Source organism: Ixodes scapularis, unplaced genomic scaffold (genome assembly GCF_016920785.2).
Source record: "Ixodes scapularis isolate PalLabHiFi unplaced genomic scaffold, ASM1692078v2 PGA_scaffold9__187_contigs__length_104089568, whole genome shotgun sequence".
NCBI classification, from domain to species: domain Eukaryota; kingdom Metazoa; phylum Arthropoda; class Arachnida; order Ixodida; family Ixodidae; genus Ixodes; species Ixodes scapularis.
The window spans coordinates 25601096-25625583 of record NW_024609884.1 but is presented as its reverse complement, the minus strand read 5'-3'; the positions used below and the strand labels follow the sequence as shown (position 1 = coordinate 25625583).

Below are 24488 nucleotides of genomic sequence, written 5' to 3'. Positions count from 1 at the left end.
TGAAAGATCGCAACCAGCTGCTCTGTAGTCAGCTGGTTGCGGAAATTTACGCCGTCTGTAAATATCTCTACGACAGCCGAGTTGCTTGAACTCATCGCATATACAAACTACAGGTTACAGCGAATGCACTCTCGCATTCCCACCCACCACGTCGAACAGAAAGACGCTAGTTTCGGTTTGAAGTCGGTACTCTTTCTACAACATAGATGGCGACAGCATCAGTCTTCTGCCCTCGGTGCATTTGGCAAGTTTGAGTTCAGTTCTCCGTGCGCCACTCCGCGAGTGCGATGCATTCTGGGAGAGAACTCGTACGGTGCCAGTGCGTGTGAAACGAACTCGCTAAAAGGCATATTACTACTAGGGCGCGAAACAACAGCGCCACCCCGTGTCGTCTACACACGAAATCTTCACGGAGCGGCCGCCGCTCTTGCCACCTACAGCTCTCTAGAACACTGTACTCCATATGAATACAAGCAACATCCTTTCTTTCCGGCGTTGGTGGAGGAAAACTGGATGTGAAGTTGATCGATTAACCCACCATATAAGTCATGTGAATCGTTGGTCCTGTTGCTTAATGTTTCAAGATTTCAGACAGAGGTGACCAAAGATGGTGCAGTTTGTGTCTAAAATGTTCATTGCATGAGCTTACCCGAGTAAAGAGCTTATCTTAGTAAAGGCTGGGATCCGCTACCTACGCCCTAATAAATAAAAAAAAATGAAATTAACACTTCATATCTAGGATTCCGACTGATTTTCTGATAACCAGCGTCTACAAGCTTCGCATTTCATAATGTTGCACTAGCCTAAACGAACAAACAATTTGTGCGGGCAGAACTTTAGCTCGACAATATCTACAAGAGGAGCAGTCAGCCCACCCCTCCTTTCTTGCTCCCTCGGTTTTGGTTTTCTTTATTTGCTCACTGCCTCAGCTTTTGAGCTTGGACTACGTGCAATAGTAGGGCTGCTAGAACAAATCCTGTTCGAGAAAGCGTAGTACTGGCAGCGCAGAACATGACACCGGCCTTCCTTAGATGGTGGTCTGTCAAGTTGTTGATGATGTCCTGGCTTTCGAGACAGCGAAACTTTTGAGCAAACAAGTTGATGCACTGGGCGAAATCGCGGGCGTGCCTGCATGGCATTGGAACATAAAAAAAGAAAATGAAATTAGGGTTTTTTAATATTCGTTTTTGTGGGCTTGTCTTCATAAAATAGCCATCACACGTAAAACCAGGTTGTTACAGTATCTGCGAAGTTCATCTTTCTCAATCCGGTACTTAAACCATCGAAGGACACCCCGTCCTTCGATGGAGACTTCTGAGAAACGCACTGGTTTAGCGTATATTTCAAGGGCTCTTGCGCGTTCCATCAAGAGGACACTAATCAGGGCCTTACGTGCACACAGACTTTCGCAGGGTTGGGGTCATTGCATTCACGGTGAACTGCCGGACGGTGTCGTTGCCAATCGCTCGGAAATCATCGTCGAAGACGCGAACACATGCGTCAGATCTTCGCTGCAGGTATTGAAGCTGGCATTCTAGGATGTAAAGGAGTGTTTTGAGTAAACATATAATAACTCTGACGTTGGAGTCTAATGAGCCGTAATGCGAGTGTTCATGAACGTCCTAATTATTAAAACATAAATCACTTATTGGCCAGTGAGAAAGACACTAGTAGTTTCCCAAGAGTGTGTACATGTGTTAAAATAATGAGATGGACAAGATGCCATTTGTCCCTCAATTGAGGGTTTATGTCACGAAGAAACCATTTCTTGGTTACGTCCCGCAACGTTGTTCTTCAGATAATCTAAAACTTGAACGTGCATCTACTTTCCCGCATTGTACTGGGAGAACCAATAACTGTGCTCGACTAAGAAAACCTCGGCAGATGTCCGGACTGAAAAAAAAAACGTTCCGGCTTGGAAATACACTCTGCGCTGTGGCACTGAGTATGATGTAAACTTGAGTGAGCATGTAAAACGTCCTTTTAGTTTCACTGCGCAGACTTCCTTTAAAACAAAAGGTGTTATATTGTTAGCTCCTAGCACGATCCTATCACGCAGATTCCTGTAACGCGGGGGCTTCACACAAAATTAAATATTTGTTTTAAGCTTAACAGATTTGTTAAAAAAAAAAAAGCTGTGAAAGCTACACTTATACAGTTTGTTCAGGTGACTTATACGGCCAGGGGGACATAGTATAGGGGCTAATCATAACGATCAGTCGGCTAGTTAATAAAAATATTGTTAATCAACTTTTTAATTAGTGAAAATAGTCGGACGGTTCCAATTAGAAATTTGCTGAGCGTCGTCCAAGACTCCTATATCAGTAATTTTAGAAAGACTGAGCGCGTGAGAAGTGCAGTAGTGCGTTAAAGTTACCACTCGTGGAGCAGGTAAAAGGTTGGGGCTAGATAAGAGACGGCAAAATCGCGCGGGCGCCTAACCGCGACCGCTAGCCTTGCACCTGCTCCACGAGTGGTAACTTTAGTGCACTACTACGCTTCTCACGCGCTGAAAGTCTTTCTAAAATGATTGATTTGGTGTTTTTCGATAACGTTCAGCAAGTTTCTAATTGAGACCATGTGTCTATTTTCACTAAGTAAAAAGTTAATTAACATATTATAATTAATGAGCCGACTGATCGTTATGATTGGCCCCATATACTACGTCCCCCTGAACGCAAAACTAACCTGAACAAACCACATAATGAAGCTTTCACAGCATTTTTTTAAACAAATATGTTAAGCTTAAAATAAAACACCTTGTATAAATATGCTTATCGAAACAACGAGAAAGAAATTCCAAGAAACGGCTCCTATATAGCTGTTGGGCGGGGCGCGTATAGTTCCAGGGAACGCCACCCCACAGAGAAGCCTTCTCTGGCGCAGCGGCCCGGCCGCCAGTAAGAGGGCAAGGGTGGCCGGCTCGGCCGGCCGGCCGCTCTGCACAGCCCGCCCGGGCAGCCTCCGCAGAGGTCGGCCGGGAGGGCTCGGAGCGGCGCGTAGCTTATAGGGAATACGCTACGTATACGATTGCTCTCGCATTCCTACACGTTAGCAGTTTTAAGTGTCCTCCTGTAATATTCCGTCCTTGTCACTTCTCCGTCTGGTCCTCGTCTTTTTTCGCTGTTTTTAATTCCGAAGTATGTACCAACTCGCCCAAGCCTCAACTTTAATAATTTTTAGTTTTGATTTTTTTGTTTATCAAAGGTAACCTCTTCTAGATTCGTTTAAAGGTGGGAACAAAGCCTACTTACGGGCGTTATCGTCAGCATCTGTTGTATTGGCCGCTGTGCCTTTGCGCTGGTCTGAGAGTAGTCTTTCCATGCCAAATAGATCGTTACTGTCACTCCATATGTCGTCGGTATACCAGGCATTTCTTTTGCTCAGCTCTCCAATCACAGAGTCGTCGTTCTTGTCCGGGATCTCAGCGTGCTTCCTCAGAAGTTCGTCCTTCATATCGTCGCTTGCTCCGCTCCACATCGCGCCCCTGTCAGCGACATTGCTCTCCAGCTTCGTATCCAGCTCTGAATAGTCCTTGCTCTCTTCCAGAGCTTTCCCATCAAAGTCCTTTATTATCTTCTCTCCCCTCCCGAGTTTTTCATCAGGAAACAGCATCAAATCGTCTTTGGTGTCACCTCCTTCTTTATGCTTGCTGAGCAGCTCATTCAGATCATTCTTTAACTGCCTCGTTTTCATTTTTCGCTCAATTTCGTATTGAGTCAACTGCGGCTTGGACTTCCCGGTCTGAGGGCTTGACAAACTGCTACCGGAGGCTTCATCCTTCTTCTCAAGTAATAGCCCTGGCGTTTCTTCGATGCGGTCTACGTAACGAAATCTCATCCTTGGCTCTCGATGCCGTATGTTAGTGTTGAAAAAACGTTTGTGACTTGGTTGTACCAAGTTTTCCGGGGAAGCACCTTGCTTGTTCTTGGTGTTGCTCTTCGTTTCGAAGCCGTTCCTGTTCATCCTGCCCGAGTCTATATTCCTATCTCTATGTAGGTCTTTATTACTCCGACGACTGTCGCTGCCTAGAAAGTCCGGTTGAACTTTTTCTTTTGGAAACCGTAGTCCTGGCTCCTGCAAAACCACGTTGGGGCTTACGTAATTCGAATCGTTATAGTAGTGTCGAGCTTCAGGATGGGGTTGTAGTTCCTCTCGGTAAGAATTTACGCCACGCTTGTTTGTTTCACGATATTCCAAACCGGTGTTGTGCTGTCTTTTGAATGGACGATTCTGCACGTCGCTTCCCATGTCTTTTGCATCTTCCCCCATTGAATAATAATTGGGATTGTGGTGACGTTCTTTGCTTTCAGCACGCTTATCGCCAGAACGCGACATTATTTTATCTCCGTCACTTTTACCACTTCCTCTAGTATCGCTGTCAATTTTTCTTCGAACGGAGTCGTAATCCCTAATATCTTCCCCGTAGTCTTCGTGCTTCGTGCCTTGGAGAAAATGGGTATCTATAGGCGACCCTAGATTCCAATACCTCTTGTTGGAAGAAAGCCTTCGCGGGTTGTAGGGCTCCTTGCTCTCTAAAGGTGGATGGGAGTCCGGCAGAACCTTGTCACTTGATATGGTGTTGAGGTTTCCTTCTTTGAATACTGGGTTGCCCGGTTCATTCACTTCCACCACGCCACGGGGAGCCTCGAGATCGCGGACTGAACCGACGAGATTTTTGTCTTCTCTTCGTCTTACTGGCACAAAGCTGCGGGATCCGTGATGCCTGACTTCATGACTAAGGACATCATCATTTGGCAAAACTGGTCCGTCGTCTTCAGGAAATGAGACTATGTCCTTAGAAACTGCTTCATAGTCCGGATCACCCGAGTGCTTCACGCCGCCCACTGGCTTTTCGTATTCACCAACGAATTCATATTCCGGATTCCTGAATGCTCTTCTGCGCCGCTGAAATCCGTTGTTTGGACCTTGTAAGATCCTACGACGCCTAGCGTCGAAAGGTGCGACAACCCTTCTCACACCCCGGTCGTTCATGCCTGCGTTCAAATTGCTCTGGTGTCGGTAAGACGGAGGATATTTGTAAATTCGCGAGCTTGGAACGCCATGGTAGTCATAGTAAGCAAAACTATTATTGTATCCGTTGCGGGGCAAGCTTGTATCGCTTTGGACCATACCATCGTCGGCATGGAAACGACGATGCACGTCTCGTCCTGACCACTGGGTAACATGCCTGGGCCCCGCACCATCCCCACTTCTGTAGCGATTGTAGCCCCCTTCTCTTTCTTTCTGAAGCAGCTCAGACATGCCGCGAGTGTCTTCGTACATTTCAAGCTCTTCTTGTGGAGTCATTGAGGACCCACTACGCACGTTATATTCGTCCGCTTGAAGCTTGCCTTGCCTTGCTGCGTGTGGAACGTCATGAAAAGACTTGTAGAGCGGTGGAGAGTTCTGATGCAGTCCACGGTGCATTCCGTTGACTCGCCTAATGCTCTTATTATTTTCCCCCGCTAGTTGCTTATTTGGAGCATAAGCTTCGCCTTCAACGGCGCTTGGGTTGCTCAGTTGGTCAATAAAATAAGTTCCTGGTCGAGCAAAATCCCTATCAACTCGTTTGTTTGAAAGATCCTGGAGCGTGTCCAGGGGCCCAGAGTCGTAGCTATGTCTGGATTTCAGTTTTCTTGCCCTCTCGACGCCGGCCCAGAATTCCTGATCTCTTCTTTGCTCCGGCAAACTCACGGGATTTTGTATGCCGCGAGAAATATTATGAAAGAGCCTTTCATGAGCCGCCTCGACTGTTTTGAAGAAGCTTGGTTTTGGGGTCTTCCGAGTTGCATCGTTTTCAGCGTAGTCATAAGCCGGCTTTACATCGAGACTATCCGGCACTTTGTCTTCTTCTTCAATATAGTCTTCATAATCTGAACCGTAATAATCCTCCATTACTTGGTTCATTGCCACCTGCGCTTGAGGATCGGTCGATATGTTGACTCCTCTTCTAAACTCTTGTCTTAGAACTTTTACATTTCCGAAAATTTCGCCCGTTCGATTTTCAGGTAGGTCGCTCACTCTCCTCATGTTGCCAATTCCTATCCTCCGAATTCTAACACAAGCGTCATAATATTGCTTGCGCAATATTCTACCGAAGCTTTTCACGTGACCGCGCATCACAAGATCGTCTTTGCAACCATGCTCGTCTGCAGAGTCTGGCACACAAGTCTCATACTTCTTCAGAAGGGGACATAACACGTCCACTTTGTGACGGACTAGCTCCATCTCCTCAAGGATCTTGCTAAAGCTTAAACCGCAGTGAAAGATGCGCTTGAGAGCCAAGAGGCGCCGACAGAAACTGCCGTTGGGTACCATTATTGGAGAAGACGTATTACTGGACATGAGCCTTTCGCAGCGTTCAACGTAGTCGTTAGTGAAGGGTTGCAGCAGGGGTGCCACGTGAGCGTGAAGTTCAGACAGTGCGCATTGCGTCCGACCTTTCACATCGGATATGCAAGCATTAAGCTCGTTCAGATGCCAGCAAACCTCTGCTGAAATTTCTTTTGGCGAGTATTTCACCTCACGAACCGCAGTCTGGAAGTTGAGCCCGCAGAGGAACACTTTGCGAACTGACGGACCGGCCAGACACTCTACTTGGTTGATTGGAGACGACGGCACCTTGAGTGCGGCACACTCTCTGGTGTGTTCTTTCTTCCACGTGTCAAGCAGAGAGCTCATGATACTGGTCGCTTCATCAGCGAGCAGACAGCCAGACTGCTCCTTGGCACTTAAAAAACATTTCTCGAAGTTTTCAGAGACCCTAAACGCAAAGGGAAAAAAGGGTTTCCATTAGACTAAAATAGTTACAAATATTGTACCACGTTATAGAAACAAATAAACCTCGAGTGCCTAGAGCATGCAACGGACATGTTGACCATACACTCGCAAGTCGCTTTTTGGGGACGTATTCGAACACAAAATCTGCTCAGTTCCTTACTATATCATGATGGCTGGCACTTTGCGCGTGCTATCAAGTTGCATGCCCTATTTAGTATTCTACCTTGCAGTCATTAATCATACCTGCATCTTTCCTTGTCCGCCATGTTGCGTCCTTCAAGGCGAGCCTGCACTTCCATGCCACAGGAAAAGTAATTGTTGAAGAGAGCGGTTCTCTTGCAGGCCTCCTTGTAGACAGATGTCTCAACATCTGCGCAAAAACGGCTCATACAAATTGAAAGTGTCGCAAACGGCATAACTATGAGTGTAAATTATAGCTTACTTCTAACACCTCTGCAGCTTGTGTTCACCATTGTCATGACCTTATGCAGGTACTGGAGGTGGTAACTCAACGACAAGTTTTTCATATTACAGTGTGCAACTCGTTCTGCTGCTGCGACGCAATCTTTGTAAGATGATACCTGACTGGAGAGATAGCAAAAAAAAATACACGTTTAATACTGAGAGATAACTATGAATGTCTCTAGAGATAAGTTCAATAGTTTTATAAATATTGTAAGCAGTTTGGAAAGAAAGTGGCGCAATTTCCATAGTTTTCTCTTTTTTTTTAAATTAGTATATTCATTAAGATACTCCGTATTTTTTTCGGTATTTTCTAGAAATCTGTTCCCCCAATACAATTTCCCGTGATCTCACAAGTTATTCATATGTTGTTAGTTTCTCTAGCGACTTTGAAACGTTTAGTAAGATGACAGTTTAGAACAAGCATTAAACCACATTACGCTGTTTCTATGGTAGGTCACCACAGCTATTCCGAATAATGTATCCGCGATCCTTTACATTTTCAGCCGCGCACGTTAGCGTCGAGTACTAAACATGTTACCTATTACGATCTTGCCACAAATGTGAGCTTTCAAACACGAAGAAGGAAGCCTTTTGGGCGGGTGATGACAGTAAATCAAACCAACTATCAAACATTTATCTTAATGGGTCATCCAGTCTGTGAAATGCAAGGATGTGAGCCAAAATGAGAGTGCGTGCAGTATGTTTGATCATTTTAATAAAGACGTTTCAGATGAAGGAGGCGGTCACTTTGCTTGTGCCACTTTAGTTATGAATAGATTTCCGATCTCGGAAGCCTCTTCATGGATGTTACAGTCACTCACAGCTGAAAAGCGATAGGACATGACCAACTCAAGTCGTCCCTGTGTTACTCGAGAAGATCACCATATGAAACCAACCAGGAAAAAATATCGAAGTGACGCACTCCGCCATAATAATAAGTCACGGACTATACATTTTCGGCTGCCACTGACCAGAGTCACCCGGCGTTTGTTAAAAAAATTCAACTACCTCCGGCATTCCCTTTCCAGTGGCGGTTTGTGAAACAGGTAACGTAGCCAGTACGTTACGCCGAACAGTTGCGTCTCTAAGCTCCTGATTGCAGTATGTGTCTCATTTTGGGACTTCTGTCAGATTAGTGGAGAGTGTCTCACGTACGCGCAAGCGTCTTGGTCGATCCGTTCCTCGGGTGACTCGTATCGATTCACCCCGCAACGCAGAAACTTCCGCAGAAATGGTAGGAGCTGGCAGTCCAAATCAGGCATTTCTGAAATGAAAATGAAACGAAAGAAAGAGCCCTACATTTTAATAAATCAGTAGCAACATTGACCCCCGACGCAGCACACGCCTTTGCGTCGACGCTTCGCTTACGTGGTTCCGTAGTGCACTTTCCGGCAAATTTCCGACGCACCACACCGGACATGTATTTCAGGTGAGAATATACTTCCGTCCCGACACCGCACTCGGAGTACAGATGGATGTTGTCCATGCAGTTTCTGAACTTGACACTTCTCCTGAAATGTTTTTTTTTTGTTTGTTTTTACAGCCGACTCTGTATACCTCTACCAGCCAAGGAAATTTTCGTGTCGTTGGCGTTCTAAGCAAAAACCTCCCGGCGAACAATTGAAGGCAAAACAGCATATCTCCTTTGAAATCAGGCATACAGCATACAGCTCAGTATTCGTTTCAATAAAGAAAACCACAAAACAAGCATCAAAACCACATGATGGATGATAAGGCGCGTGTGAACAATAGGAACACCCTCCCACGCGTTCAGGTAAAGATTAGGTTAGCAGCTGCTTCGAAAGGGGTTGACGTCATTCGAAGCCCTCGTGTGAAATGCAAACCGCATAATGAGTGATAACGGCGCCTGCGAACAATGCGAAGCACGTAGTGACGTCACTAGCCTTTCATATATAAAAGAAGAACCCGCCTATACTTTGTTTCACCTTACGTCCAGACGAGCTATCTTAGCCAATCCTTTTTTTTTTGGACGTGGCCCGTGATACGCTTTCCGTGCGTCGCTGTGCCCCCTTCTCTAAGGTCACGTGACACTCACACGGCCTCCGATTGGCTCCGATGGCTCGTAACATCCGCTGCACTTAAACGTGAGATAATACGGAGTGTTGCAACTGATTTCATTGTTGCTACAGCACCGCGATGAATAAGCCACGCATAGTTAGGACTCCTGAGAAGCAGCGTGAATACTAGGAGCGGCAAAGGGAGAAGAAACAGCAATACGACCAGCGGAGGCGTGCTGCGATCGGCGGCGGCATTTCGTATAGTGCAGTAGGCAATCGTTGCAGGTGATACCGCAGCTTCGCTGACCAACCACCTTCACAGCGTGAATTGGAGCCCCAACCTTTTAGGATCATTTTGCATCACGGTCCTGAAAGAATGGATAGTTGTGCTCCAAAAACTGGGGTCCAGTCTACGGTATGGGTGTGCTGGTGCGCGTAGTGTGTGTGTGTGTGTTTTTTTATAAAATATAAATTTTATAATGGCATGGGGTACTCAAATTACGGCTAATGTAGTATTTTAGAAAAATGACTTTAATGTCTTAACTTTAAAAGGGGTTTGCGTTCGACCCAGTGGCGTAGCTACGCCAACTGGTACCAGGGGCCCTTGTATCTTTCGTAGCCCCCCCCCCCCCCTCCCTCTTTACTTCTGTCTGAGATGTCAACCAGTGCAAAGCGCGGGGGGGAGGGGGGTGCCGGGAGCTGCCAGCTGTGGCACCCCCCCCCCCCCCCCTTGTGGCTAGGACGCCTTGCAAACATGGCCCAGGGCCCCCGACTCTCCCCCCGTTACTGCGCCACTGGTTCGACCTCTTTACAACGCCCACCATAGAATGTTGTGCCATCTTCCTCATTCGATTCTGGAGTGCTGCCTTTGTCGAAATATATACTGGTAAAACATTTCTAGATCAAAACTATACTTTCCGCACGGCTGAATGGCGACGTGGAAAAAAAAGGCTCAGCTAGTAGTCAAAAGTTTAATGAATACACAAAGTGCTGGAAGGTTCAGACTTTTACGATAATTCCCACATTTAAGGCTCACTGCCAAATACAAGTGCGGCAACTATTAAGAAATTCAAACAATCACTCAACTTTTCCTGTATTTGGTTGAAACCTACGAATGAATTGTAGTATTTGATAATTTAATATATTTTTCGAATTATTTCAAATATTTTATATATATATATATATATATATATATATATATATATATATATATATATATATATATATATATATATATATATATATTTTATAAAGGATCGCTTCAGCTTAGTTGAGTTGGCTTCTCCCTACGCATACGCGTGCTACGGAGAAGCGACATTCGAGGCGGTAGTGGCGCGCGCGGCGTGCCCCGCTTCCTAGAAAGCGCCGTTGTGGATGGCCACGGTTTTCTGCGCTTCGTCAGCCTCCAGCCCTATCGCCCAAAGCTTCGGGCATCGATCTCTGAAAGTGATGGCAATTGATCCAGCAAGTGATCCGTTACCCGTGGATACCTGATATTCCCCAAGTGAGCCGATTTCTTGCCATATTCGCCACATTCTCGACTCGACCACGCCGAGGCTGAGCTAGGCCTAGTGATCGCCGCCAAGTTCCCGTTGCGAAACCCCCGGCCGCCGACGCTGCCACCATGGAAGTTGTCGTCGAAGCCACGGCTATCTCACAGGAATAACTCCAGCAAGCCTGCTTGCGCACTCTACAACGCAGCAAACGAAATCGGCAAGTCGGTACCAAAGAACAAATGCTCAGCAGCCAACGAACCCCGGCAAGCAAACGGTAAGCCTAACGCCGCTATTCCGTCTCGCCGTAGGGGCCCGCAAATCCCGCAACTACCCAAAGAACACTGCACAATTTTGCTCCGTCCTCGCGACGGTTTGGACGTCACGGCCTTCAGCCCCGCCCAAATTGGGACCGCTTTAAAACAAGCAGCTCGACTCTCAAGAGCCAAATCCACCTCCGATGTTTTCCGCATGGAAACAGCAAGTAACCTACTCGTTCTCGGCACTCCGAACCCGGGGGAATCCGATCCCTACACTACTCTACAAGCATTCATGTATAACCGCTACAAGTATGCCGGAGCCGGGCGGCTTGGGAACTCCTAAACGGTGCTCTACATCTTCGAGGGCCGCAAAGTAGCACACTTCGCCTTATACAACGGGGTCTGGCTCCGTTGCAATCTATACAAGAATCAAGTGCAAGTTTGCAAGTTATGCTACCGAACCGGGCATCGATGTGATATCTGCCTCACACCGCAAGTCATACGCTGCCCCGGCTGCGGAAAAGAAAATCCCATCAAGAGCCACCCGTGCACCCCCAAATGTCGCATCTGCGGGGGAGCACACCTCTCCGGCTCCAAACAATGTCGCAAGAGATTTGAAACTCTATATATCGTCGAGCAGCACAAGCTTCAACGACAAGAACAACAGGCCTACGAAGACACTCAGACGAACAATGCTCAACCCAGGGGCTCAAGGCAGCGACGACAAATGGCAACATCCTCGTCGTCTTCCTCCTCCACCTCGTCCACCAGAAACAGAGGAAGCAGCAGCACCTCATCCAGAGGCCACAGCCGCAGCTTAGTCCGCAACCACAGCAGAGGAACCAACAGGAGCAAAAGCCGAAGCCGCAACCTCCGCAGCCGCGGCCCAAGCGCCAACCGCCAACAAGAAGAGCGAAAGGTGAGCTGGGAAACTGTAGCCTCCCACAAACATGACTTGCACAACTAAGAAATAACTCGACTCATGTCAGAAAACACACAACTTAGACTGAACATGCAGAAACTCGCAGACGAGATTAAACGCATGCGTCTATCACCGACAACCAACCAAAAACCAACAAACACAAATCCCACGTGTTCACAAGAACGCTCAAACACGCAGACGACAAACACTGATTCTGTACCGATGGACACACAGGGCCCCTCGCCCAAACGAAACGCAGTAACCTCGATCGATCACACTCCTACACCGTTCACCCCAACCCAAACGACACCCACAGACAAGGAGGTTCTCAAAACGGCACTCATTGAACTCCTACCAGGAATCCTGCAAACCATGCTCACAGCCACCATCGCCTCAGTCAATTAACAACTTCAAGCCATCAATTGCCATCCTAATCAATTGGAAGACCACATAAACAAGTGCGAAACGCGCATAACAACACTTGAGCAAGCGCACACCACTCAATATGCAAGAGCATTCATAGCTACAATCCTACACCGGCTGATGCCCCTACAACCACAGTCTACATACCGCTCACGTACTCGATCACCACAGGGATTCCGATCCCAATCACCGCTAGTGACCCACGCACTCAAATTCTCTAGATCCAACATGGCGGGCCAAAATAATGATCTAATTTGGCAGTTTTTAAAACAAACGGGGCAATCTCCAAGAGTTCCTCCTATCCTTAGATCTTCAAAAACAAAAACACCCACATGTTAACGCTATACAGGAGGCCAAACATAAAGCTAAAGTCACAAGCAACAAGGCCTACTACGGAGAGGAGCAAGTCAGCTGGACGGCAACCTTTATTCATAGAGACCTAACAGCAATACAACACTCCATCGATCCTAGCTCCGCATCTTGAATAGACCACATACTTGTTGAAATCATCCCCCATAAGAAGAAGGACGGAAGTATTTTTATACTCAATATCTACGGTCACCCACAAGAGCGCAGACAGAGATTCGGCCCGCTATTTCACTCCGCCATGTGTCAAGCCCAAAATGAACCACTCATCAAAATATGCGACTTTAACGCCGCACATCCGTCCAGGGGCTATTTCAAGGAAACAGCCAAAGGACGCCAACTTTGGCTTTCCGCGCAAAAGGAAGGTCTCACGATCCTCACAGATCCGGACCTCCATACACGCGTGTGAAACAGTGTGAGCCGAAACACCAGCCCCGATCTGACCTTCGCCAAGAGTGTACAGAGTTGCAATTACCGCAATACGCAATAATGCCTGGGGAACGGTCACTATATCCTCGAACTCTCAATTGGCCTTCGCGCACAGCGACGCAAAAACAAAGATTCCCGGGTTACGAAGTGGGACCGCATTCGGGAGATACGGCATCAAGCGGCCCCAGAAATTATCGTTCACCTGGACACCTGGACCGCAGAGCTGCAGGCGAATGTCCAAACTCACAAGAGCGTGGTTGTCCCCGAAGAATCAGGACCAAGAACAGAGATAGATAGTTGTCTGCTACACATGTGGCAAGCACGGAAAAATATGCAAGATCGCTGGTTGGCACAAAACAAGCGCAAACGTAAGCTACAATTGCGAATCACAAAGTTAGACAAAGGAATCGCTCATCACGCAGCCAAGCTCACATCCCAGCAAGGCATCAAGCCTGCAATCGCATGCAAGGCAGCCTCGGTATGGCCAAAACCTGGCATCTACTTAGGCACCTGTTAAACCCTAACGCAACTAAGGCCGAACATCACCGCCAAATGACTAGGCTTCTTCATCAGCAGAAGAATGACCCGGATACACTCCTCAGGGAACTTCAAGATCGATACATCGACCCCCAAGACTTTACTAGGGAACAGGCGAAATATCGAAGCAAGCCCAACTCTGCCCACGACGCCTTAATCTTGGAAGCTGAGATACGCGCAGCCATTCTAAATCTGCGCATCTCCTCGGACCCAAAAGCAGATGGAATCCAACATAAGACCCTCCGAAATTCGGATCATCCCTCAATTAAAACTCTTACTAAATTCATTAAGGGTGTTGGAGAGGAGGCAAGCTTCCGCAGCAAAGGAAGAACGCCACTGTAGTTTTCATACCTAAACCAGGCAATCCACTGAAACTTGAGAACCTGCGTCCCATTTCATTGACTTCCTGTATAGGCAAACTCATTGAGCATATGGTGCAGCACCGCTTTAACACCTACGTGGCGGAAATAAATCTTTTCAATCCTACCATATGTTCCGCTTCCACCCACATCTCTCCACGCAAGGTGTGCTCCTACAGCTTAAGCATCAAGTTGTCTGCCCTCTTGTGTCAATCTTCCCCGTGTACAGAAGTATACTGGGTATAGATATCAAAAAAGGCTTTGGGCAATGTCAGTCACAAGGCTATCCTGGACAACCTCAACCGTCTCGATGTGGGAGCAAGGACCGTCGACTATGTTCAAGATTACCTCACGGGTAGGACAGCTACCATCCGAGTCATTAAACACCAATCCTAGAAGGAAGAGGAACCCCACAAGGGAGCGTTGCTGTACCCATTTTCTTTAACGTAGCACTATGTTGGCTGCCCGAAAAGCTCAGTACCATCCCTAAACTTCGCCACAGCCTGCCCGCCGATGATACAACGATCTGGCGAAGGCCGGAAGCACGTCGCAGCTCAGTGATATCCTGCAGACAAGCATAGACATCGTACCTGCGTACGTTTCCACCAAGGCACTATCTTGCTCCCCTGAGGAATCTGAGTACATCGTGATCAAGTTCTCTCACAGCTGGAGAAGAGAAGCTCCCGTAGGCTCTGATGATGAGGATCAAAATCGCAACACCCGAAGTCTTCACACTGGAACTCGGGCCATACCAGAAGTGGGTCACATTAGGATATTAGGCCTCACCCTCCAAAACAATTGTCATGACACCATATCATTCTCCAGAAGCTTTCTGCTACCACCTATCAAACCATTCGCCTTATCTAGAGGATATCAAACAACATAGTGGAATGAAAGAGTAAAATATGCTGCGGCTGGTACAAGATTTTGTCCTCAGTCGAACGGTTTACTCTAAAAAAAGGGTATATTCTTAAACCCCTTGTCAAATATACAACACCCCAAAACTTCAGTTCGACGTACATCGCGCTGACGTCGAACTGACTGACCCAACTATTACGAAAGGGTTGATGACAGTGCGATCCAACATATTAAACAGCTAAAGTACGTGTCAAAGTCAACAGAAACAAAAAACACAGAGGTTCTGCAGTTGACCCAAGAAAACCCCGATAACGTTTTTACAGTCAGTCTCACTTACATTAGCTATTTTAATAAGATGTACAACTCGGCTATTAAGCCTCTGGTGAAATTTGGTAGCGTCGGTTCAACGTCAGTGCACTGTACATTCACCTTAAGTTGTGGGGTGTCGTATATGTGACAAGGCGTGTAAGAATATACCCTTTTTTTATGGTGTATGCCGCACCGTATATCAAACTATACGCTGCGGATAAGAACAAGCTAGACCGTCTCATCAGAGGGGCAGTCAAAAATGCTCTTCAGGCTACCCCCAAACACACCCACAACTCGGCTATTAGCATTAGGGTTTCACAACTTCAACGGTGAGCTAGTGGAAGGCCACCTATTCTCACAAACCCTCCGGCTCTCAGCCACGTAAGCTGGAAGTACACTTCTCAAGATCTTGCGTCTTCAAATAGGCCCATCGTCAGACCCCAAAGTAACAATCCCCATAGTTATGCGGGTGAAGTTGCTCATCCCTCCGATAACTAGGCACATGCAACCCGAATACCATCAAGAAGGGAGGGAAGCAAGGTGAAAGCAGCAACGCTACCACTCATATCCGCAAGCGGTCTACACGGATGCAGCAAAGCACGCCCACAGGGCAGACGTGACTGCCGTCGTCACAAGCGATCCTCCTTAAGGCTCTGTTATACTCCGACGTAACGCGCGCGCAGGCGAACGCCGGCCGAAGTCGGCTGCGTCACGTCAGTCACGCCGCGCGAGTCAAAAATTCGCCCTCATTATACTCCGGCGGCCCTGGCGACTCCCGCGGCTGTGCGTCGGTGGGCCGCCGGCGTGGCGCATGCGCAGAATCTGACTACGAGGGCACGTTTCCTGTGAGAGTGCGCCACTTCCGGTTCCTTTTCGTTCCGACTAGCAGACGAAAATTCTGGCGCTTCTTGAGCGCCAAGTACGAGCGATGGCGTGGACGTACCTTGCACGACGAAAACTCGCGCTTGCACTGTTGGTGCACCACATGCGCCGCAAGCGTAGGCGGTCAATGTACATACGGTACATATTTGACAAGCGCCCGGTCTACGGTACTCAAGCTTCTTCGTGTCGTAGACACACGGGTGAGGACGAATTCCCTCGATCAGCTTCTCGACGACCGAGTCCGATTCTTCAAAGATGACGCCACATGGAGTGGTGCTCCTGTCGTCTGCTATTGCTCGTATTCGCCGCGCTTCCCGCGCGAGGGCTGCCGGGAGCCAGCGCGTGATGCATCCTGGTCCGACGTCGCCGGCGCGGCCGGCGCGGAATACCGCAAGCTCCATTTTGGCGTCGAAGCAGTCAGGCTGCGTCGAACGCCGCCGGTCGCGTCGGTTACGCCACGACGCCAGAGTATAGAGTGTCGGGTTTTCGCCGACGTGACGTCGCTGTGACGCGCTCGCACGCGCGCACGCGTTACGTCGGAGTATAACAGAGCCTTTACCAGGCTCAACCTCAGAAGCGGCAGAGGAGGCGGCCAGCGCCTTGGTCATCCCGCAGCGAATGCCCGCACAATTATCAGCGATAGCAAGACGGCCATGGGCAATTTTGCTTGCGGCCGTATCTCCCCGAGCGCTCGTCGCATATTGGAAGGGGTCCCAAAGCCACAATTGAAAATCGCACTAGTCTGGGCCATAGCACACGCATAACTCCCAGGCAACCTTGCCGCCCATAACTCCGCCCGAGAACTGGCTTACCGGGCGGGGGCAATAGATGGGCAGGAGTTGGCGTCTGACTCCAGGGATCACCCACAAACTTATCAAGAAAACAAATCGGCATATCGACTGTCGCAGGTCATTTATCTGCCCGCGCACAAGTCGCTGACCAAAACACAGGAAAACGCGTGGCAACGGCTACAGACTAACACCTACCCCCCCCCCCCCCCCCCCATCCCCAGTAATACTCACTAAAATATACCCAGGCAGGTACACATCAACGTGTCAATTCTGCACACAACCCACTACATTAACGCACTCCGTCTAGGGGGGTGCTCACAACTACCATTCACACCCACAAATCACTAATATAAACCAGTGGGAGGCACTATGCGCAGCTCACAAGCCGCCGCCCAAAAACGGACGGTGGCCAGGGCTGCGGAGGCCGCCGCGACCAGGGGGTTAGCGGCCGTCGGAACCTCCAGCCCCTCCCTATACGTGAACTCAGCTCTGTTACGTCACGGCACGGTGGTAACGCGCCGGGCGCACTTCAGGGGCCCTAAACTCGTCAAACACAAAGTTGGAGCCGAAAGTTCGCGGAGTGTGCCGATTGGACGCCGGCGACAAAAGCGCAAAGTCATCGTCGGTTTAAGCCAATCGGCGCGCTCCGCAAACTTCGGCCCCAACTTTGTCTTTCACGAGTTTAGAGCCCCAGGTCTGGGGCTGTGGGCGGTAGTCACCATGCGAGACGTGCATTCCTGCGTTGTTTTTGAAGGAACTAGACAAAAGCCTGCCTTCTCGTCAAAACACCGTGACGAGGACTGTGCTAAAAGAGTCGGGAGAGGTTTGAAGGTCAGTTTTCATGTGTTTTCTGCCTGCTCGGTTCGTCCGAGAACGTAGATAGGGCCATGAAAAAAGAAAACCAGACGGCGTCGGACCACGACTGCTTGTGCGGGAAGCGCTTTAGGTTTAATTCACGAATACTTGTTGTCGTCGGGTTTATTTGTTTTGTTCCAACATAAACGCCGGAAAACCGCAAAGTTGTACAGACCACCTGCGGACTACGTTCAGTGCGTCTTCAGTTCGAACGACCGCCTGATCGTTCGAACTGTCGTCTGCATGCTCTCAAACGTTTCTGCTTGTTGTCGTCTGCTCGTTCAAACGACAGCGGCCCGTAGACCAAACGTCCGGTCATTGCCATCAGAACTAAGTGCAGGACTCAAAATACCTTTAAGTTTGAAGCTTGATTGGAATAAATAGGCTCGATGTAAACAGTAGATACAAACATGTTCATAATTGTTACCAGTGGCAATCACCGACTTGTTATGCCTGATTCACTTGGTCCGATTCTGCTTGCGATTTCCAGTATCGACATCGACATCTCAGCTACTGTCCACGCTTTTGCAGCCCGAGCGACGTTGCGACTGAAAATAGCGAGCAGAATCTCATCATGCGAATCAGGCTGTACCGCCTATTCTGCGGCGTCCACGCGGAATGAATCGTCGCATGTCAGATAATTCACGCGACGTTTTGCGGTGTAACGAGCCTCGTTAGTTTCGCTGAGGCCGCCACAGCAGTCAGACTTTGCCAGGAAGACGTAGAATCGTCTATTCCAACGCGCGGAAAAGAGCACGGGGTCTCACACTGACGCAAACAACATCGCAATCCAATGGTTTGTCCACGGGCGACGGCGAGTTTTTTGCCCACACTCCATCGCGCATGTGTGGCGCCGGTGGCTTCCACTAGGGGCGCTCCGGTTTGTTTGTGCTTTCTCGCACGGAGGGAAAAGCACGTCTGTCAGGCAGTCTTCCGCGCATTGTGTAAGACACAAATTTGCTGTCATGTTAATTATTACATGTTGCATTTTGAGTTACCTGTCAACAGTAAAAACTTTGTCGTGAATATTGTGACAGAGTACCTGAGCATCTGCTGCCACGATGCTCTGCAAACTATCACAGCTGATTTGATTTTTCTTGAAACTGTAATTTCTTCTGTGACGTTTTATGCATCTAATATACCACTGTCGTTTCCCCTGTTTATGGGGCGTCCGTATAGCAATGCTTCGAAAATCACACTCTATGAGACAATAAGGCGCTTTTAATAGAAAAAAAAAAATGTTCTCTCAATTCCACTTCATTATATGGTAGTGACTTGCAACCAGCAGCCTTCACCACCATTCGGGGATCGTGCTGTTTCATGTCGTATAGAGGGAGTTTTGTTTTAATCTGCACAGATAGTAAAAAAAAAAAAAAAGGGGGGGGGGGGGGTGAGGGTTAGACGAGTGCCGTATTTATCATGTATTGATCAGACTCGGCGGACATTAGATGCGGAAATAATCGTCCTGCTAATTTGGCTAGCTGTCTAAATCTCGTTGGTTAACTTTTAAATTATTGGATTTAGGGGCCACGCTAGAACTGCAGTATTGACGGCAATTACTATGAGAGGCCACTTCGATTTAAAACATTTTCGAAAAGATAATCGTTTTCGTGATATGAATCGATCGATCTCGGCTTTCTTTCGCACGATAAACTCGGACCCCGTCCGTCCGTCCGTCCGTCCGGCGTCCGAGTTTACATAAAACGAACAAATTTTTGCGCAGTCGACAGGATTCGAACCTGTGCGGGGAAACCCCAATGGATTTCTAGTCAATCGCCTTAACCACTCGGCCACGACTGCGGGACGAGCAGGGGGCCCTGAGATGTGGTAGTAACTCAAGAGCTGGGGTTTCTGTCATAGATGAAACGTTGCATGTAGCCGCTCAACGTCTATACAGTAGAGGGCGCTTCGATCAAATGCGTATATAATCGCGTTACACTTTGCATGCATTGGCTCAACGTTTATAGACGAGAGGGCGCTGCTGTCAAATGCTCAAATGCGTATATAACCACGTTCCATACCACACATTCTCTTTCTGACACGGGCCGTTGACTTAAGCGGTGGAAATCCGTTCCCACGGCTTCTAGCGGATCCAAGCTAATCCGCTAGAAGAACCACTGGCTCTGCATTTCACCGACCATAAAGCAGTAATAATGAAGTCGAAACGCAACCCGGAACTCAGCACTACCTATGAGCAATAAAAAAAATCAGCACTATCAGCACTACCTATGATCAATAAAATCAGTATCATCAGCACCACCAGAGCTTCGCCCCAATCAACATCAATCATCACGTGGAGATGCGGTCTTTTTTTGTGCTTTTTTGTGACAACTATACCATTTTGTTTCTGCGTGTTCGCGTGCCCTTAAGCACACTTGAAAGGTGTTATGTAAATTCTCAGATAAATGATTGCTTTGTACCGGCTTCTAGGCCGTGGCTTACCTGCAGTCGATGTTGGCGATTCTGTTGAATTTGTTCACCGATCCAAGCGACGGCGCGTCGAAGATGACGCCGAAGTGCACTCCGAGAGTGGTGCCGGTGTCGGTGCGACCGCGGGCCACGCCACCTCGAGGCTCTCCGAGAAAGAAAGAGTTGGCGCACTCCAAGAAGCGAACCACCGCCACCCGAATGTCGCACACCGTGCTCATGTCGGTTAGAACTGCGAGGTAACGCAAATATGGCGTTTAAGGTCACCCATTTCAAGGGCTGCTCCATACAACGGTATACTACACTGAGTACATGCGATGACCAAAACACGTGAAGATATATATAAAAATTTTTTTTTTTTCAGTTCTAGTCGTATTGTACAGGTTTCTCAAGACACCGAGGTGAGTTTCGGTCACACGTTTAATGAGTTCAAAAACAGCCAGTTACTGGTTCAGTATTAGTAATATAAGTTATACCCCTAGTATTAAAAAAAATGGTGACCAAAGCTTTTTTTTTTTCAGCATTTACATCTATACTTCGTTCCACCCCAAGTCCGGGCACTGTGTCAAAGCCAAGAAGACGCACAAAGGCATACAGAAAGACTATAAATTCAAGGTAACGGCGCACTCTCAGCGCTTGATTGATTTAGCCGACGGATTACCCCCGCAGAAAAATGCCGGCGAGCTTCATGAAGCTCTGCATTCTGCGTGGCTTCATTTGCCCCTTGGCCCTCAATGGCGGTGGCACTCGGACCTAATGTGTAACGAAGTACATCTCTCGGTCCCGTTTCACCCGCGTAAATGTAACTGTGGTCACGGTGGCCTTCTTTTCTTTTTTCTTTCAATACCACGCATGCTGCGTCTCAAATAGGGTGTGTTGTGCAGCACTGCGCAGCATACTGCGGTACCTAGAAGGGGCAATATAATGACCTCTTCGAGTACGGGCCCACTCCTTTTCGACTCGCGATTACTTTAATGTTTTTTTTCTCCTTCCTTTGTCATCGCCGCTGTGGTAAATATCTGACATCCTCCAACCCTATAACAAGGGCTGGGCGTTGATTAAAATTTGTAACCCAATTATTCGCCACCCTCTAATTGATTAATTAATCGATTAATTGGTTTCGTTCATTCCCATGCATAATAGTTCTAAATTTTCAAATTACATGTTTTTTTGTTTGCTTTATTTGCTTTCGTTGAATACGTGATAAGCGGCAAAAGTACAATTTTGGATTTCAAATCAACATTGAAGTGTAGTTGAGAAAATTTAAAAGGTGGACCACACTTATAAATCCTTACTGCAGCCGCAGAAGCAGAGGCTCGTTGATATTCTCAGGCAACAGCGAACTCCTTTGTTTCTTCACAATAGTCTCTGCGGCGCTAAACAGACAGCCGCACGGTGTTGGAGCGGCTGGGACATACGCAACCTTCACATGTTTGTGGAGTTACAGTTTACTTCAAGTTCAAAATTTCACCTAAAGTTTCACCTCATACAGGTGTACTCGTCCGCGTCTGCGCGGCGACAGCCTTGAATTTTTACTTCTCTTGTTGATCAAGATTTTGCCGATTCACCGGTTGAAATTAATCACGTATAAATCATTATTCGATTAATCGGTAGGTTAATCGAGCAAGTGCCGTACCCTACCTATGGTGGTATATCTCAACTGTACTTTCTTTCATATTTAGTGTGGAACGCTGTCAAAGTTACTGGCGCGAGCATGGGGCTTGATCTCGTTGATCCTTTGCACGCGTTCTCGCGCAAACAAAACCATAGATAAAGCCACGCGCTCGCGCCAATAGCTTTGACAGCGTTGCACGCTAAGTATGAAACAGAGTATAGAGCTGTGTGCTTCAAAATTCTAACCCTCCAGAGTTCAAGCACAAACCTTTTTTGTGTCTGTGCTGTAAAGGCCACAAGTAACGTGATGGTTATATTAGGATTATTATTTACACTCGTTTCATGTCATTTGTGTCTGGTGACGAGTGTCATCTGGTGATGCGAGTAATTGTTAACCTTTTGGTTTTTTATCATAATGATATTACAGATAAGCTCTCCCGTAACTTCCGACTCGGCCACATTGCCACATTGGCTCGTCACTTCCCCTAAACATCGATGAAACTTAACAGCAAGTGAATTGGGATGCTGATTTTTCAGTAGATGTTTATAGGTAACATGAACTGCAAACTTCGCCTCCATCATTAGTTAGATACCACTCAAAATATGAGCGTGTAACAAATGACATTATAGGTAAAAATATTTATTGCCTTACCGGAACTAACGGCTTCCCCAGGACTGCAACTCTCTTTGTACATCTCATTGACGAGCGATGCAATATGTTGAAGGTGAAAGCTAAACTCGGAGCCTCTTGTACAGCGCGTTGCACGCATCGACTCTTGGAAACATGGCTCGAATGCTTGCGCCTTTCTGAAATAACAACAAAAGGGACACTTTAAGATGCTTTTGCAAGCACTGTTAAGTAAAAGTCTGGAATTGTAAAATTTCATCGTTCCGTCACTTCCCCACATGACGGGCATCTAAAAAGACGAACATCCTGGTTTAGCCTTAAAATCTCCAGCAGTATTCAAATCGGCGAATGGAAGGACATCTACGAAATCCAAATTTCCCCGACTATGATAATTTAAAAACGGTTAACCCCAAGCGGAGGTCAGTCGTGACATCTTACATGCAGGTTGCGTTGTGGTTTGGATTCTCCAGAAGGCTCTTCTCCCTGGCGGCTTGACCGACCACTGTTCCACACGCGCTGAACCGCTTGAGTGCGTGGTATCTTCGACACTTGTTCTTCGGGGCATCCTTCGGCTTAAGGAAAACTGGAACGAGGAGGTTTCCATACGTTTGGTTACCAAAGGAATGCCGCAAACATTTCGGGAGTGGAAAACCTACCCCTGCCAGTAGCCAACGCGCACAGGATTCCCGAGATGACGAGAAACTGCAGTAAACGCGCCATCGTGCCTACGCAATATGAGTGAATTGATGCCTGAAAGTAACATAGCGGTTTAGTCAATTTTCCGGTTAGGTAAAACATTTTCGTTTGTTATTATTCGCAGCGGAAAAATGGCTTTGTCGCTGGAGATATTTACTCACTTTTGAAGGATTGTCGTTGCGGATCGCACGAGGCAGAACCGCATGACTCAATTTAGTCCGTGTTTCTTCCTTTGGTGTTTGTTTCTTTTTATCTGGAAATGCATAGATTGTACGACCTCTCACACGGTTGTGTTGCCCGTGTAGACATTCTGAAGATAAGAAAAGAAACGCGCTTTTTGAGATTGGACGTAAATTCTAATTCGAGTAAGGTGAATCGCTTTATTACTCACCATCGTGCGGGTAAATTTAGGGCTCAAGCAGCATTGCACCCATCTGGAATACTACGGTCGAGCACTTGCGTTGGCGCGAGAACCGGCACGGCCTTGCACTTACCTTCTTCTTCTAGTGTATGTCATCTTCTAATGCTCCGGCATCGTGAATCCTCACTTCATCGTCTTCGCCACTACGACTGCAATACGAACTAGTGCCCGGTCGTAGATTTGGAGCGTGAGGATCTGGTAGCACAGAGCATTTCTCGGGAGTCTGGTAGTCAGCGCACAGTTTTTGCAGCGACGAGGACCCGAAACATCGTTTTCAAACCAGACAAGAAAAGAAACGGTAGCCCGAGGAACGCGAGAAGCACGAGCGGACATTTCATCGTTTGGGGCAAGTGTGTTTCGGTTTATCGCCGCAGATCGGCGCCCGTTACATGACTCTTGTCTGCTGCTCTACCTTTTCACTTTCGGCGGCCGCGTCACGTGACGATCTGCCAGGCTTTGTCACTATAGAAGAGGCTATGACAGTGTGCATCAAAATGACCAACTATGTCCCTGCTGTAGAGATGTAATTTGCCCAGTGCCGCTAACCTGTGGTCTGTAACACTCGTCACGCCGTAGTGATGGCATTTCATATACACTTGTACAGATGCAATTGACTTTGAACTCCGTAGGGGTAGGATTGAAAGAAAATTCCGAAGGTGTTTGAGTCTGCAGTGTCAACCGATCCTTCGCCTTGGCATCAATGGTCATAGTCAATAGCGTGGACACGTATTTTGGTTTGTTTGTCCATGGCTTTCTTTAAGCTATTTGGCAATTGGATCGTCCCCCAAGCAGTTGGGGACCAAGCAACGATAATAATAATTTGGAATAAAGAGAATTCTAAGGGCACGGGAGATTTTGAAGCCGCCTGACCAGCACACAGATTGTATACTTGGGGTGTCGTTTTCCAGCACTCCAATCCTCTGAATCGGATCTGCAAGATCCGGTAGCGTCT

General features: G+C 47.7%; 1 protein-coding gene across 1 annotated transcript; it reads right to left on the bottom strand.

Moving 5' to 3' along the window:
• Nucleotides 1–917: 917 nt before the first annotated feature.
• Nucleotides 918–23509, bottom strand: LOC8050601. Its single transcript, XM_040213273.1, has 13 exons — nt 23503–23509; nt 23277–23368; nt 23076–23169; nt 22858–23002; nt 22444–22598; nt 20193–20409; nt 8617–8759; nt 8404–8512; nt 7226–7368; nt 7027–7153; nt 3255–6766; nt 1393–1534; nt 918–1128 (listed from the first exon to the last, which is right to left on the bottom strand). Exons 1-13 carry the CDS (start codon nt 23507–23509, stop codon nt 918–920), a joined length of 5097 nt encoding a protein of 1698 aa, XP_040069207.1.
• Nucleotides 23510–24488: the final 979 nt, after the last annotated feature.

Excerpts from the sequence above, each read along its gene's own strand:
- LOC8050601 (XM_040213273.1), bottom strand. Across the intron at positions 23,170-23,276 it reads GCAACGACAATCCTTCAAAA|GCATCAATTCACTCATATTG; the intron begins GTGAGTAAATAT and ends TGTTACTTTCAG. Across the intron at positions 22,599-22,857 it reads AACCACAACGCAACCTGCAT|AAAGGCGCAAGCATTCGAGC; the intron begins GTAAGATGTCAC and ends TTGTTATTTCAG.